The sequence below is a fragment of the Poecilia formosa genome, unplaced genomic scaffold (assembly GCF_000485575.1).
Source record: "Poecilia formosa unplaced genomic scaffold, Poecilia_formosa-5.1.2 Scaffold860, whole genome shotgun sequence".
Classification (NCBI taxonomy): domain Eukaryota; kingdom Metazoa; phylum Chordata; class Actinopteri; order Cyprinodontiformes; family Poeciliidae; genus Poecilia; species Poecilia formosa.
Window position 1 is genome coordinate 6,120 of NW_006800799.1, and position 15,014 is coordinate 21,133.

Sequence of the window (15,014 nt, forward strand, 5' to 3'; positions counted from 1 at the left end):
GTATCTGGCTTGGAGACTGAAGTTTGTCCAGAGAGAAGCTTCTAATGGACAAAAGAAGGTCCCCAGACTGTCACAAACCCAAACAGGTACATGTGTATTTATACTTGTACAAATCTCATCCTGCAACCAAACTGCACAGTAAGTTCCCAAGCCTTATTTATTAAATCCTAAGATGGAGTGTCACATTCATATATTTTTTTAGAGGGACCTACAACTGACAGGGACTGTTTGAGAGAAGACTGCCTTATGACAGATAACTTGTGTTCTGAGGCCATTGCGCTGATGAAGGAACTGTTATGAAGAAGAGGAAACAGACTTTCAACTATCACCAGAAGATGATTCATGACCCAGTGAAGTCATCTAGTATCTTTTTGGACTTCCCAAGATTCCTGGACATAGGAGGATTGGTATGTTTATCTTCACTTCAGCTTAACCTACTTTTAACAAAGTTTAAGTTAAGGTGGATGTGAGAAAGTTTAACAAAATGATTTTTAAAACCTTCACTTCATCTATTCTCCAGGTTGAGCAAGATTGATGTTCGGGGAAGTCATCGCTGCAAAGTTCCTGGAGAAATGGCCCACTGTCTACAAGCAGAAAGTCCTCGAATAAAGCTGTGGTCTCACAGTCTGACCTTCAGAACCTTCTTCACAATGCTGAAGGCATAACAGAAGTGGAAAATGGTAAGTTGGTCTGGATTATAAAGAAAGTGTTTAATGTAACATAATTTTATGTAAATTGATTCAATATAAGTGCACCTCCTCCCGTCGTCACTGTTTGGTAAGCCTGACTCTGGAAGTGTTAACACTGTAGCAAATAAGAAGTTTTGGTAGCTTATGTTTATTTTACTTTTTCTTCCAGGATGGGACAGTGACATGTCATCCATTTTGATCCTTGTGCACCTCCTGCCACCGTCACCTCACGGCCGCAAGAGACCAGGAAAACTCTCAGCCAGACAAGCCAGTGAACATCTTGTGAAGTTTGTCAAGGTAAGGTTACAGTAAAGGGAACATTTATGTTGATGAAAATGTTCTATTCTTCACTTATTTTTATTTAATTTTTTTGTATTTCTTGTGAAGTTGGTCTTACATTTCATTTCAAATGACATTAAAGAGGTCCTGAAAAGTAATTTGCCTTATCTATAAGAACCCTGTCTTCTTTGAAACCCAAGACTAATCATGTTTTATTCTGTTTTTGCCACAGACAGGAACCAGCATCCAGGGGCACCTTGATGGCATCGCAGAAAGGCGTCAACCGTACCTGCTTGCAGTAGGGACTCAGAGGAGCGTGATTCACAAGTACTTCATTGTGATTGACAAACATGCCATACCTTGTAAATCACCAGGCTCTCTTGCCTGTTTTGATGAGCTTTTTAAAGCTCACTTTGTGTTCGGCACTTCATATGGCCATGATCTGGTCAATGTGTACAATTTTCTGCAGACCGCATTTACGAGATAGATGTTGAGACAATCAAAGTGAATCCTAGGGTTGCAGGGCTATATGTTGTTGTGAAAGATGAGAGGTGACTGTTACATTTGCACTGCAAACAGTGTGTCTGAGCATTTCAATGCTTTTCTCTTGTGTACAAGAGACGGACCTCATGTTATTTATGTAGAAGAGCTTTTCTGTTCCAGAGCTTTTGATTTACAGGTGTCATACAGTCATGAAGATGCAAATGTTTATATTGTTCCATACTTTCTTGTGAACAATAAAAATGGCTGTTCAAATACTGATTTCTGGTCTATGCATTGTATTCTTACAAATTAAACTGTGTATACTAGCTGTAAAACAATTGCTTGGCGAGTGAAATAAATTTAAAGTTGGTTCTATTTTAGAATTTAATGTTTAACTGCACAATATGGAATAAAATTCAATTAAATTAGGAGTAAAATTTTATACTATTAAGAGCCCAATTTGACACTATGGAATAAAATTTATTCTATTTTGTGTGAAATTCCTTTTTAGTCAGACTAAAAGTTATCGCTACTTAAAATAGAATGCAATTCTATTTAGAGTAAATTATATTCCACTTGGAGTTAAAATACAGTGGAGTAGTTTTTCTTTTAAACATGAGAGTAAATTCTCTTGGCAGTGATTAAAATTTTTGCACTAAATTGAATTGATTTTACTCTGTAATTTCAACTCTTCCATGAGAGCGAATTTTACTCTATTTAGAGTGGGACCAAATGTCTTTTTTTAGAGTAAAATTTTTTTCAAATTGAGTAAATTTTACTCTGGAAATTTTACTGTGTAGACTTGTTATGGCCACTCTTGCATCACAAAAGTTCCAGAAAACAACAATGCCAGAGTAGTACCACAGGAGGAGGTTTTCGACTCACTTAAAAACAAAAAAAAGCACTCGTGGAGACTTTTCCTGTCAAAGGAGTTTCTTTTACTTATAAAAATAACAAAAAATAATCTCCGAGTTGACTTCAAATAAAACGTTAATTTGCGGTACAAAAACCATTTCACTCCTCACTCCTTCACCAAGCAATCAGATCAGCCCCAGCAGCTGCTTCTGCCTGTTAATCACTGCAGGAGGCTGACTGACGAGGAGGAGGGTCTAAGCAAAACAAATAAATAAATACATAAATGCATACATAAATATCCCAGATAGCACAGAATGATTGAAACAACATTGAATCAACGTTGAACGCTGACATTGAAACATCGAAGTGGTCGGTGACTTGTATGTTGAATCAACGTTAGTGTGTCATCCATAACTGACATTATATCAATGTTGATTCAACCATCATCTGTATGTCAACTTACATGCATATTTGTGTTGATATTGCATTGAATCAATGTTGATTGAGTCATCTGAATGTGGTTCTGCATGTATATTTCTGTTGATTTTACATTGAATCAATGTTGATTCAACACTCTTGACTGTGGATCTGCGTGTATATTTGTGTTGATTCTACATTGAATAGGTTAGGAATCAACGTTGATTCAACTATCATCTGAATGTGGATCTACATGCCGATTTGTGTTGATTTTATATTGAATGAAAGCTAAGGATTTATGTACATTTTTAGGTCTGATAGGTCTACATCATAACATGTCACTAAAAGTTTCTTCACTGGTGTTAAACACACTATATTATTGGCCGATGATGGGTAAACTGTGTACAAAAGGTTAAAAATGACAACATGGGTTTGATATAACATTTTATTTAAGAAAAGAGGGACAGATATTTAAACTATGAGAGGCCCCATAGGCCAAAACCTACAAACTCTCTTACACGTACTATCAAACCCTCTCACATTCGCTATCAAACCTACAAACTCTCTTACACGTACTATCAAACNTGTAACAGGATAACAAAGAAATACATATAAGTATTGTAGCTGTAGTAACAACCTCAAAATCACTACATACACCGTCTATACATAGACTAGTGGTCCGAGTTAGCTTAGCATCCGGTCGAATTTACTTCTAACAGAAAAAATACATAATTTCTCTACAAATGAAGATGTCTGCGATAACTATTCTCATATGTAATCAATTCAACTTATAATACTTACAGATTATGCTTTAGCGAGCAAGAAAATAGCGTAAGGAGGACCGAGGAACTGCCATGTGGCTGAAACTGTGCTGTACTTCCTGTTTCTATTTTCCCTACTGCTTTTGACAACTACAATGAATGACCACTAGATGGCATTGTTTAGCACAAATTAGATAACAACAAAACAGTGAACATAACAACTTACATAATCATTATTGGAGCTTGAATCTTCGAAGAATCCATGGAGGGATCAGGAGGGGGAGGTTAGGCTGGAGATTGATCCGCAACCAGACTGGTTCTAATATATACAAAAAGGCAATAAAAGGATTAAATCATGCTGCAAAACGTATAAGACACAACAGTGGGATTAATGCTCTCAACGTAAAAAAAAGTCTATTACATTTTTTTCAAAGGAAAAACATCAGAAAGGTTGATAAATCTGACCAATATGCATGTAAATGTTCATTATAATGAAAAACATACTCCAGTTTATTAAACTAAAAATGCTAACACCGAACCGTGTGGCGAACGTGAAGTCTGTCATACAGGTTGAGCTCAACTCAAAATAATAGTTATAAACCATCTCAGAAAAAAATAACTTACCAAGCGCAGTAAATAACTCAGACATGTGGAGAGTAAATAGTCCTAAATGACTTGGCTTCTGTTGCTTTGCTTGGTGGGAATCTGTGATTCTGGGGCAGAGGCAGTGAATTAACTCCTTCAGTGTTAGAGCCGCTGGTGGAGTTCAGCGTTAAGAAGTCAAGAGTTATTGATTATATTTTAACACCTCTAGATTTGATACGAAACACTTTGTTTTAACACTGGATTTTAACTAACAATATACACCCCAGACTTACATAAACAGAATGTGACTCTATTAGAGTAAAATTAACTCTGCTTTTGCACAAAGTCTACTAACACCAAAACATTTAACACTTTTGAATTTGCTGTGTATTGCTACATCCACCACAACGGCTTTCCTCTGTTCTTTATCCACCACCACAATGTCCGGTTGGTTCTCCATCACCATCTTGTCTGTCTGGATCTGGAAGTCCCACAGGATCTTAGCTCGGTCATTCTCCACCACCTTTGGGGGTGTTCCCCACTTCGATCTCGGGGCTTCCAGTCCATATTCTGCACAGATGTTTCTGTACACTATGCCCGCCACTTGGTTATGTCGTTCCATGTACGCTTTCCCTGCCAGCATCTTGCACCCTGCTGTTATGTGCTGGACTGTCTCAGAGGCCTCCTTGCACAACCTACACCTTGGGTCTTGTCTGGTGTGGTAGATCTGAGCTTCTATTGCTCTGGTGTTTAGGGCCTGTTCCTGGGCGGCCAGGATGAGGGCCTCCATGCTGTCCTTGAGTCCAGCTTTCTCCAGCCATTGGTAGGATTTCCTGATATCAGCCACTTCAGTTATTTGTCGGTGGTACATCCCATGTAGGGGCTTGTCCTCCCATGATGGTTCCTCCAGCACCTTGTCCTCTGTTCCCCATTGCCTGAGACATTCGCTGAGCACATCGTCCGTTGAGGCTTTGTCCTTGATGTATTTATGGATCTTGGATGTTTCATCCTGGACAGTGGCTCTCACACTCACTAGTCCTCTGCCTCCTTCCTTACGGCTTGTGTACAGTCTCAGGGTGCTGGATTTGGGGTGGAACCCTCCATGCATGGTTAGTAGCTTCCGAGTCTTAACATCCGTAGCCTTCATCTCTTCCATTGGCCAGCTAATTATTCCGGCAGGTGTTAAGGAAGATTTCTCTGAATTAATTAATTTTGGAAAAAGTTTGGCTTTCTCTCTTCCTTTATGATCCCGGGTCCTCTTGCGACAGCCACGTGTAGGCACAGAGAAAAACAATGCGTGTTTAAGTCACAGAATTGCAGAGTTTAATCCAAAAGAGGTCAACACATAAAATTACAACAGGACAACAGAAAAACAGAGACATACATTCATATACCTGGCAGACATGGGAAAAGAAGGAACGAAAGAAAAGCAAAGACGTCCAAAGACGTCTTTGAAGAGTTGCGAGAGCAAATCTGATTTGTTACTCTATGTGGAAAGTTTTATCTTCTTTTCTTTAATTTATTCAAATAAGGCATATCTTTGCTCATCCAACCTTAACTGTTGTCCGAGCTTTCGCAAAAGCCGGCATAATGGCTCAACAGCCACCTGGCAGCGAGACTGACTCCGACAATGATGAGAGGGAACCTGGCATGTTTGATGGCGAAATTGCCCAGCTGTTCAATTCAGACACAAAGGAGGAGGACTTTGATGGATTTGTGAAAGAAGAATAAAAAAAATAACTTGAGTGTATTGTTACATAGTCAAATAAAGTTAACCTACACTTACTGTTTTGTTTCCGTTACCTTTCTTTTTTTTGTTGACCGTATCACAGTCAACAATCTTGCTGTATTACAAGGTTGGAGACCTTGTCCTGTTAGGCAAAGGGGCCTGGATAATACCCGTGTTAAGTGGACTGTGGAGTTCAGTGACGACAGGCGCTTAAATTCCGTAACAAAAGTATGTGTCATGATCGTGTTTCTGTGTGTTTGTTTTGGGGTTTTTTCTGTGTTTATTGTGATCCGGTTTCATGTGAGTCTCTGTGATGTTCCGTCCTCCCCGTTGATCCCAGCTGTGTCTAGTTTTTCTGATTATCCTCCCTGTGTATTTAAACCCACCTGTTGTCTTTGTCTCTTGTCGGATCGTCGTCTAATGTCGTATGATGCCTGTTTCCCCGTACTGTTCTCCGTTGTTTTGTGTTTGGATTATCATTAAATCATCTTCATTTTCATCCTGGCCTGGCTGAGTCCTACCTCACCGCTCAACCACCAGCCATAATCATGACAGTATGTTTTTATCTTTTTTAATCTTTTGTTTTTCAAAATCTCTTTCTCTTTCTTACTGTTTATGTGACATTATTCAATGTCACATGCTGTTTTTATTTATTTTTTTATTATGTAAAGCACCTTGAAATGCCTTGCTGCTGAAATGTGCTATGCAAATAAAATTTGATTGATTGACAGTATGTTTTAGCAGGTGCCTTATAATCCGGTGTGCCTTATAGTCCAGAAAATACAGTAATTAAAACTGCATTGTTTGTAAATTGACTAGAGCAGATGTAAATACAGAATTGCAATTTAAAGATTAGTGTGACATAAGATGCACTATGTATTTTATTTGACTTTGCCATTTGATTGGTCACTGAGACAGTCCGTCCGGTGCGTGACTCGTGATTGGTTGAGAGGAGAGGAGGCGGGAGGAAGAAGGAGAGGAGAGACTATGGTGGAGAACGGAGGGAAGACGAGCGGACAAGAAGTGAAGAAACACGGACTGGAGGGAGAGAAAACCGGACAAAGGACGGAAAAGGACGAGATTAGGGGACGTTGGAGAAGCTTGGAGAGCGGTCGGTGGGAGAGGGACGAGACGAGAGGAGACAGACGCAGGTAATGACGATGGGCTTCTAGCTAAGCTAAGTTAGCTAGCCGCTTCAGCCCCACGTTTTCTGCTGCGTTCAATGGCAGTCGGGAAGTCGGAGTTGTTATAGAGAGCAGCTTTTTTTTTATTTTCATTTTCTATTTTTTTATTATAACTGCTCCATTACATTTCATGTTAAGAGTTTTTAGTCTATCTTAATGGACAAAAGTCCTGATGGTTTTAGACAAATTTTAAAAGTGGAAATATCTGTTATTTGCCATAACATTAATATTTCTGCCCAAATTTTCATATCAATCCTTCCCTGTATCTGATATTTAGACTCGATTGTTTCAAATGGGAAAGTAGGAAAACTGCATCCTGTATCATTTTTAAATGTTGATGCTGAGGGTGGAGTGTTTGGTCGGAGACATCAGAAGGTGAGACGGCGACACCAGCAGCCGGTCCTCCACCTCTTGGACTCGGTATAAAGGTCATAAATGTCTCTGCTCAGGTTCTGCATGAGGGGAAACATTCATGGGGATCAACGTTCAGCTGGAGGAACAGGAACAAAACAAAGCTGCAGTGAAACATTCAAGCTGGCAGAATAATGAGTAAACCCCAATTAACTGGTGGAAACTAATCTGAGTAGACAAACCTGGATTTAAATGACCCAATGTTATTGATTATTCTAATGATTATTTGGATTAAAAATGGGCTCGTTCTAAACATTTTTAATTGATCATTTAAGTCATTTTTATAGTTTTATACATTGAAAGATACAAATAAACATATATTTAAATCGCTTATTAGAATATATTTACAAAGTTTTTTCCACCTTACATGCAAAATGTATATATTTTAAATTTTCTAACTTATTTCCTGCAGTTCCAGGGTGAGTCTTTCTTCATGACTCTTTAAGGAACGAGAAGCTCAATGTTTTTATCCAACCTTGTTATTAATCAGTGAAATAAGTTGGAGGAGAGACGTTTGGTTCCTGCTGCAGCTCAGTGTTAATCTGGTTAATCTGAGAGATTAGCTCCAGCCTAACACTGCAGTGAGGATTAAAAGCGGCCAGACAAGGTGAGGGACGGAGGAGAGGTCACCATCAGGAAGGTTGAACCTCTGCAACAAACTGCATTTAATCACAACCAGCTGCTGATTTTACTGAGTTTTGGGATTTCCAGTTAAATCCTTTATTTTCCGGTTTGGGTTGAATCAGGTGTGGCCCACGTTGGGCTGTGGCGGGTCATATCCATGTTGGTTTATTCTCAGCTAAAATAGGTTTACTGTTATCAAATGTAAAATATGTCAGAGAAGCAGCGATCAGAGCTTTTCTGTCCATCACTGATCTCCAGTTTTCATTCTGCTCTGATCTTCCAGTTCCTGGATTTTTCCTCCAGAGAGAAAAATGTTCTGCAGGTTCTGAGTTTCAGGTAGAAGTTCTGAATGAAACAGGAAATATTAAGATTTTATCACTTTATGCTGCAAAGCATTGACCTCTGACCTTCAAGGGATGGGGATGTTTTACTTTAACTAGGACTTTCTGAAAGGCAAAGTTGATGAAAATATTTTTAATGCAAATATTTAAATTTGAACAGGAAAAGAACAGAATGAGCAGCAAATGAACCGAAGAAAAATGTTTTTATTTCTCTGAAACACATGAAGAAAAACTGCAGCAAATAAACAAAAGGAAGATTTAATATTCAAATCTGACGAGTTTAGAAAAATAGGAGCCGACAGAAACAGAAAATGTTCAGAGAGAAAAACTGATCAACATTTCAATGAAATCTGATGGATGAGAGGAAAAAATAAGAGAAACAACATCTTGATATTCAGTGTGAAGCTTTGACTGGAAACAAACAGGAAAACATGAGGATCCTGGAATGATCCCAGCTTCCATCTTTAAAGGACTGGAAGAAGAAAAAGTTTCACCAAGAAATAGATTGGAGAGATGAACTATCTGTTCAACAGTGAGAGAGTTTCTCTTCTTCTTCTTGTCAGTTTTATGGCGGTTGGCAACAAACTTTTAGTAGCATTACCGCCGCTTACTGGTATGGAGTGTGGTTTGTGATGGTTTAAATATTTATCCTCATCTATGTATACATATATTCTACTATAAATTCTATCTAAACATACACTCACACATTCACACGTAAAAACACATACAAACTTGTGCACAACTTTGTATATCCTGCCTTCATTCACAAACACACTATAATTAAATTCTATGAAATAATTTTGTTTTCTTAAGAAATCGAATAATTATTTGCATATGTTTACTCCCTAAATTCTTCCTCAATATATCTAATAAATTAATCTCCTTAATACTTTCAAATTCTCTCCATATATCTTCTCTTTATTTCATATTTATGACATTCTAATGTAACATGTTCTATGGTTTCATATTTATCACAGTAATCACATTTGCCAGTTTTATGTTTTTGAATTTTAAAAAGTGTATAATTAAGTCCTGAATGCCCAAATCTTAATCTTGTTATCACTCTTTCCTCCTTTCTATTTCTTCTTCCATTTCTTTTTTCTCCTACATTCTTCTGAATTTTATAAAACCATCTTCCTGTTTTATCTTCATCCCACCTTTTTTGCCAAACTTTCATCAGTTTCTCTTTAACAATACTCTTTCCTTCAGATTTACTTATTTTAACTGTATAACTAATAGGATTTTTAATTGCCCTGTTTGCCATTTTACCTGCCCTCTCATTTCCTTCTACCCCAATATGTGCTGGAACCCACACAAATAAAACTATCAAATCCATGTTTTGTATTCTGAATAATGTATGAAATATTTCTAATAAGATGTCCATCCTACTATCTGTTTGATTATTTTTTAAACTTAATAATGCAGAGCTTGAATCTGAACATATTATTGTTTTTAATGGTTTTATGTATTCTACCCACTGTAAGGCTAATAATATTGCCAACATTTCTCCTGTGTATACTGATAATCCATCTGTAATTCATTTTCCTATTTTAATATTGAATTCTGGTAAAAATGCTATTCCTATTTTCCCAGTTATTTTTGATGCATCAGTATAAATTTTAATGCATTGATAATAATTATTTAAATATAATTGCACGGAATAACTATCTACAATGTAAGATTTATCTTGTTTTTTCCATTATTGACATATCTACTGTTGCTTCTGGTAGAATCCAGGGAGGTATAATTGATATTGGTGTTGTTTGACTAATTTCTAAATTATTCATTTTAAATTTTTTTATTTTATTTTGAATTGTCCATCCAAAACTCCTCATTTCTTTCTTTTCTTTTTCCCAACATGGATTTAAAATTTCCAGAGTTATTTCCTTGCAAATTTAACCAATAATTAATTTCTAATTTTGTTCTTAAATCTAATGGCATTTCTCCCTTTTCTATTTCTAATGCTGCTGTTGGTGTGGTTTTAAATGCTCCAGTACATAATCTTAGTGCCTGATGTTGGATAATGTCTAATTTAACCAGATGTGTTTTAGCTGCTGAACCATAAACTAAACAACCAAAGTCTATGTTGGATCTTATCATTCCTGTGTAAATCTGTTTTAGTGATTGTCTATCTGCTCCCCAGTCACTGCCAGCCAAACATCTCAAAATATTCAAATTTTTCTTAAATTAATCAACAACTTTTTGAATATGTATAAGCCATTTTAATTTTTCATCAAACCACAACCCTAAAAATTTTATACACTATAGCTGTTCTAACTCTTGAATATATAATTTCAATTTTATTTCCTTGTTTATTTTTTTCTGAGTAAATATCAATACTTTCGTTTTATCAACTTAGAACTTAAATCCCCATTGCAATGCCCATTTCTCTATTTCAATAATAACCTCTTGTAATTTTTTAACAAATCTACGTTTTCCCCTCTTTTCCAAACAGCTCCATCATCTGCAAAAAGTGAACAACCCATGTCTTTTCCAATATCTTTAAATACGTCATTTATCATAATTGAAAACAGTAATGGACTTATAATACTCCCCTGTGGAGTTTCATTTTCTACTACATATTTTCCTGAGATAATTTCTCCTATTCTAACTTGTATTTTCCTGTTTGATAAAAAGTCTTTAATCCATTTACAAATTCTCCCTCCAATACCCAACTTGTATAATTTAATTAATAACCCCTCCACCCACATCATGTCATATGCCTTTTCTATATCAAAAAATACTGCTGTATTCACATACCAGTTTATGCCAAAACTGCCTTTTCCAAAAGCGATGTTTATGTTTTTGAATTTTCCGCGTTGCTCCAACAAAACTGTTCCACCTTCCTCCTGCGACCCAAACAGAGAGTTTCTCTGACAGAAGGAAAATCTTTAGACTCAACTCAGCACAGAAACACTGAGGAACCATAGAACCAGAACCCAAATCCAGGAATCAGAGGTTCAGTGAATGTGGTGTTGAAGGTGTGGAGGTGGATCAGTGAGTCAGAGGAGACTCTGTAGAAGGACAGAATGCCAGCAGGACAGTCCACATACACTGATACTCTGTCAGAGACAGAATAAGAGGAGGAGAGACGAGTTTCTCTCTTATTGTGCCTGACAGAGTAACCTTTATCATCAGAGCAGCTCAGACTCCAGGAATGATTATTTCCTCCAAACATACAGTCTCTACTGTCTCCTTTCCTCCTGATTCTTCTGTAACTCACTGATATATAAACATCTCCTCTCCACTCGACCTCCCAGTAACAGCGACCAGTCAGACCAGTTCTACACAGCAGCTGAGAATCATAAAATCTGTCTGGATGATCAGGATATGACTGAAACTTTTTCACATGCGTCACCTTCCTGTTGTCTTCAGACAGTTTGAGGTTTCTGTTCACTGTGTTTGTGTCGATGGTGAGTTGACAGGAATCTGATGGAGAGAACAAACACAATCCAGCTGCAGTTATTGATCATTTATTGATCTTTGATGATGATCCTGAATGAGTGATGTGACGGTTTGAAGATGGTTGAATGTGAGCTGCTTTGTTGTCATGAATCAGATGAAAAACACACTTACACTTCCTCAGACCTGGTGTCAAGAATTGGACTCCAGCAGGCTCCACCCTGAAAGGAGGAGGGGGGTCAGACCATCAGTCTCTTTCAGCAGCAAACATGGACATTACATGTCTCTCAGACACACATTGTCCTCCACTGAGACAGGAACAGTCCAACATCTGGATTGCAAACTGCAGTGGATGTAGGAAGGACAGTTGGTGCTGCTGCAGCACAACTCATTTCTCCAAACACAGGAAAAGCTCCAACAGAGAGGAGAAAGGAAATCCCTCAGTAACAACCTGAAGAAACTCACTGAAGCCTAAAAGGACATCAGGAAACTAAGGAAACATTTCTGGAAGCTCAACCTGATTGAATAATCAGCATTAAAATCCAATCAATCTAAACTCTGATCAACACCTGGATACCTGCTCCATCCACACTCCCACACACAGGTGAAGGAATGAAACACTAAACAACCTGCTGCTGAAAACCTGCTGTGGCCTCACTGGAATATCCAGAAATACAAACATTGAGAAGGAAAAACTGCATCACATTCAACAAAGAGTTCAACAAGAACCAAACATTTGATCTCTGAGCTCAGACTCACAAACCAGGGAGAGGCTTCCATCATCACACACCTCTGACAAACACCTCCAACCTTTCAGCACTTCCTCTACCAACCAGCACCACCAGGTGGCGCTGCACACATTTACAATCAGACCAAGAAGAAGAAGCAGCTTCCTGAATCAAGCAGCTGCAGTAATGGCTTGTGATGTGATTATGTGATGATTTGAGATGCCTCAGGTTCAGATGCTCCTTCACCCTAAGTTCATCATGAATTTTTTCCAAAGATAAATCTTTTTTGACACTAAAAAATTTTATAGCTGCTTTCACTATCATTCAGTTTTAGTTTTTGCTTGTTCTGAGCAATTAATGATATATGCAAGAAAAGGAATCAATATTTGTAATGTAATATTACCCTGATTATTGTCTGCCACTGTCTTCCTTTCATAGCTTATTTTTGGAGCATTATTATTTTTGACCTGTTTCACTGCTTCAGCATAAGTAATTATCTTCTCAGTTTTTACTTTTTGAACTTCAGCTGCCTCTTTCCTTACAGTGCATCCTGCATATGCTGCAGTATGACTTCCTCCACAATTGCAACATTTAACAGGATTATTTCCACACTCACCATAAGGATGTTCGCCTCCACATCTACCACACCTCTGTTTCTCTTTATGGACACACTTGTAGTATGTCCATATCTTTGGCATTTATAACATCTGAGCGGTGGTGAATATATATTGTCTTACATTAAAATCCAAGTAGCCAATCATCACCTTATCGGGCAGAACTCTATCATTGAAATCCAGTAGTACCGATGTACTGTCCATTTTCTCCGTTCCTAAAAGCCTGAAGTTGTTTGATGTGTGTGACTTCCCCTCCTTTAATTATTTTCTTTAGCTCTTCCAAATTTTCTCCTACAGGGATTCCTGATATTAGTCCTTTTACTCCTTTCTCTTCCCCAACAACCTTTTTTTTCCCCAGCACTTCCTTTTTACACACCATTTGAAATTTAAGAACTTTATTCTTTTGCTCAGCATTTTTACAATTGATAAGCAGACTTAAGACTTTAGCTGTCTCTACTTCTCCAATAGCTCTTAAGTCCATTTGATAGATTAATAGTTCTTACTCCAAACATATCCTGTCCAGTTTTAAATTTTAGTATAACATCTATCTTCTATCATTGCTTTTTTCCTTATTTCACTTATTTCTTCTTCATCCTCAAGAGATCTTTTCCCAGTCTTTATTCCCTTTTTTACCTTATCTCTCCCCTCTCCCCTTTTCTATTTTCTACCATAGACCATCCTGTATCCATATTCTCATCCTCCAAATTTCCCCCACTACTGCTTGGCATCTGATCCACTCACAACCCGGATTATGCCAAAAACCACCTTTGGATTAATTTAGCAAATGCCAGTTAACGCTTAATCGAAAACCGCGTTCTCTCGCCTCGTGCAGGCTCCTTCAGGTTGCAGCGTCCTTTTCCAACTTTGAATGTCAGCGGGTCCTGTCCTCAAGGGTTCTTCTTCTTCCTCTTCTTCTTTAGGTTTTAACAGCAGCTTGCATCCATTTATTTTGCACTACTGCCCTCTATTGACTCCTACCACCTACACCTCAAATTCTCTTCAAAATCCCAGTGTTTTTAATAAAATGAAAAATCTTCTTTTTCCCCTCAATACTATTCAGCTGATCGATCACCTTCTCAAATTTCAATTCCTTACTAACACCTAGTTCTGTTTTTAATAATCTTCTTTGGCTTGCATATTTTCTACAATTAATCAAAACATGTTCCATCGTTTCTACTTCATCACACCATCTACATAAACCAGTAAGATGTTTCCCCATCTTAAAAAGCGTTCCATTTGGGAAACTATGCCCAGTTCTTATTCTATTTATTTATAATTATCTCCTCCCTCCTGTTTAATCCTCTGATCCTTTCTACATCGACTGTATTTTGTATCCTATATAAATGTCTTCCATTTATTTAATTTACCCACCTAGCTTCCCATATGTTCTTGCTTTCTGTCCAGATTATACTTTTGCCTTCAGATTTAGATAACTTTACTTGCATATCAATATCATCTTTTTTAATTGCCTCCTTAGCCAGCCTGTCTGCTCTTTCATTAGGTACCGGCAGCCAATTTTTTTTCTTTAGATTTTTGGTACTCTAAATGCATTTTTCTACAAAGTGTATTACCAGAAAAGAGCAGAAAAAAATTCAGCCCATTATCTCTAACGGTTTTTGAGATTTTGGGGGTTAGGTGTACCTTCCCACAAACGCACCTTGGAGTAGAAAAAGATGTGATTTTTGAAAGTCGATTACTCAAAAAATAAATCAATTTAACACTTATTTGTAATTACATTCCTTAAATAGATATAAATTATATTGTAAAACATGAAAATGTGCAGTATAATTAGCTTACTTTAAAAATGAAGGTTCTTTAAAAAATTGAATTTTTAAAATAACAGAAATTTCAATATTTACCCTGACAGCAGAGATGGCATGTTTGGGATATGATATTAAAAAATATATATTGA

General features: G+C 37.3%; 1 protein-coding gene and 2 long non-coding RNA genes across 3 annotated transcripts in view; 1 reads left to right on the forward strand and 2 right to left on the reverse strand.

Annotated features, from left to right (window-relative positions):
* Positions 1-1,338, forward strand: LOC107834934 (uncharacterized). The gene is made up of 5 exons (XR_001660770.1): positions 1-86; positions 203-407; positions 521-680; positions 859-986; positions 1,201-1,338. It is a non-coding gene; the product is annotated as an uncharacterized LOC107834934 (long non-coding RNA).
* A 9,888-nt stretch (positions 1,339-11,226) lies between these two features.
* LOC103131864 (stonustoxin subunit alpha-like) overlaps positions 11,227-15,014 on the reverse strand; it is a 52,162-nt gene continuing 48,374 nt past the window's right edge. The window contains exons 2-3 of the mRNA XM_016666956.1: positions 11,935-11,981; positions 11,227-11,787 (exon numbers count right to left, since the gene is read on the reverse strand). Of these exons, the coding sequence (XP_016522442.1) occupies positions 11,261-11,787; positions 11,935-11,981 (574 nt within the window). The 3' untranslated portion in view covers positions 11,227-11,260. The remainder of the gene's footprint in view (positions 11,788-11,934; positions 11,982-15,014) is intronic.
* LOC107834935 (uncharacterized) overlaps positions 12,816-15,014 on the reverse strand; it is an 8,334-nt gene continuing 6,135 nt past the window's right edge. The window contains exon 3 of the long non-coding RNA XR_001660772.1: positions 12,816-13,127. This is a non-coding gene — a long non-coding RNA (uncharacterized LOC107834935). The remainder of the gene's footprint in view (positions 13,128-15,014) is intronic.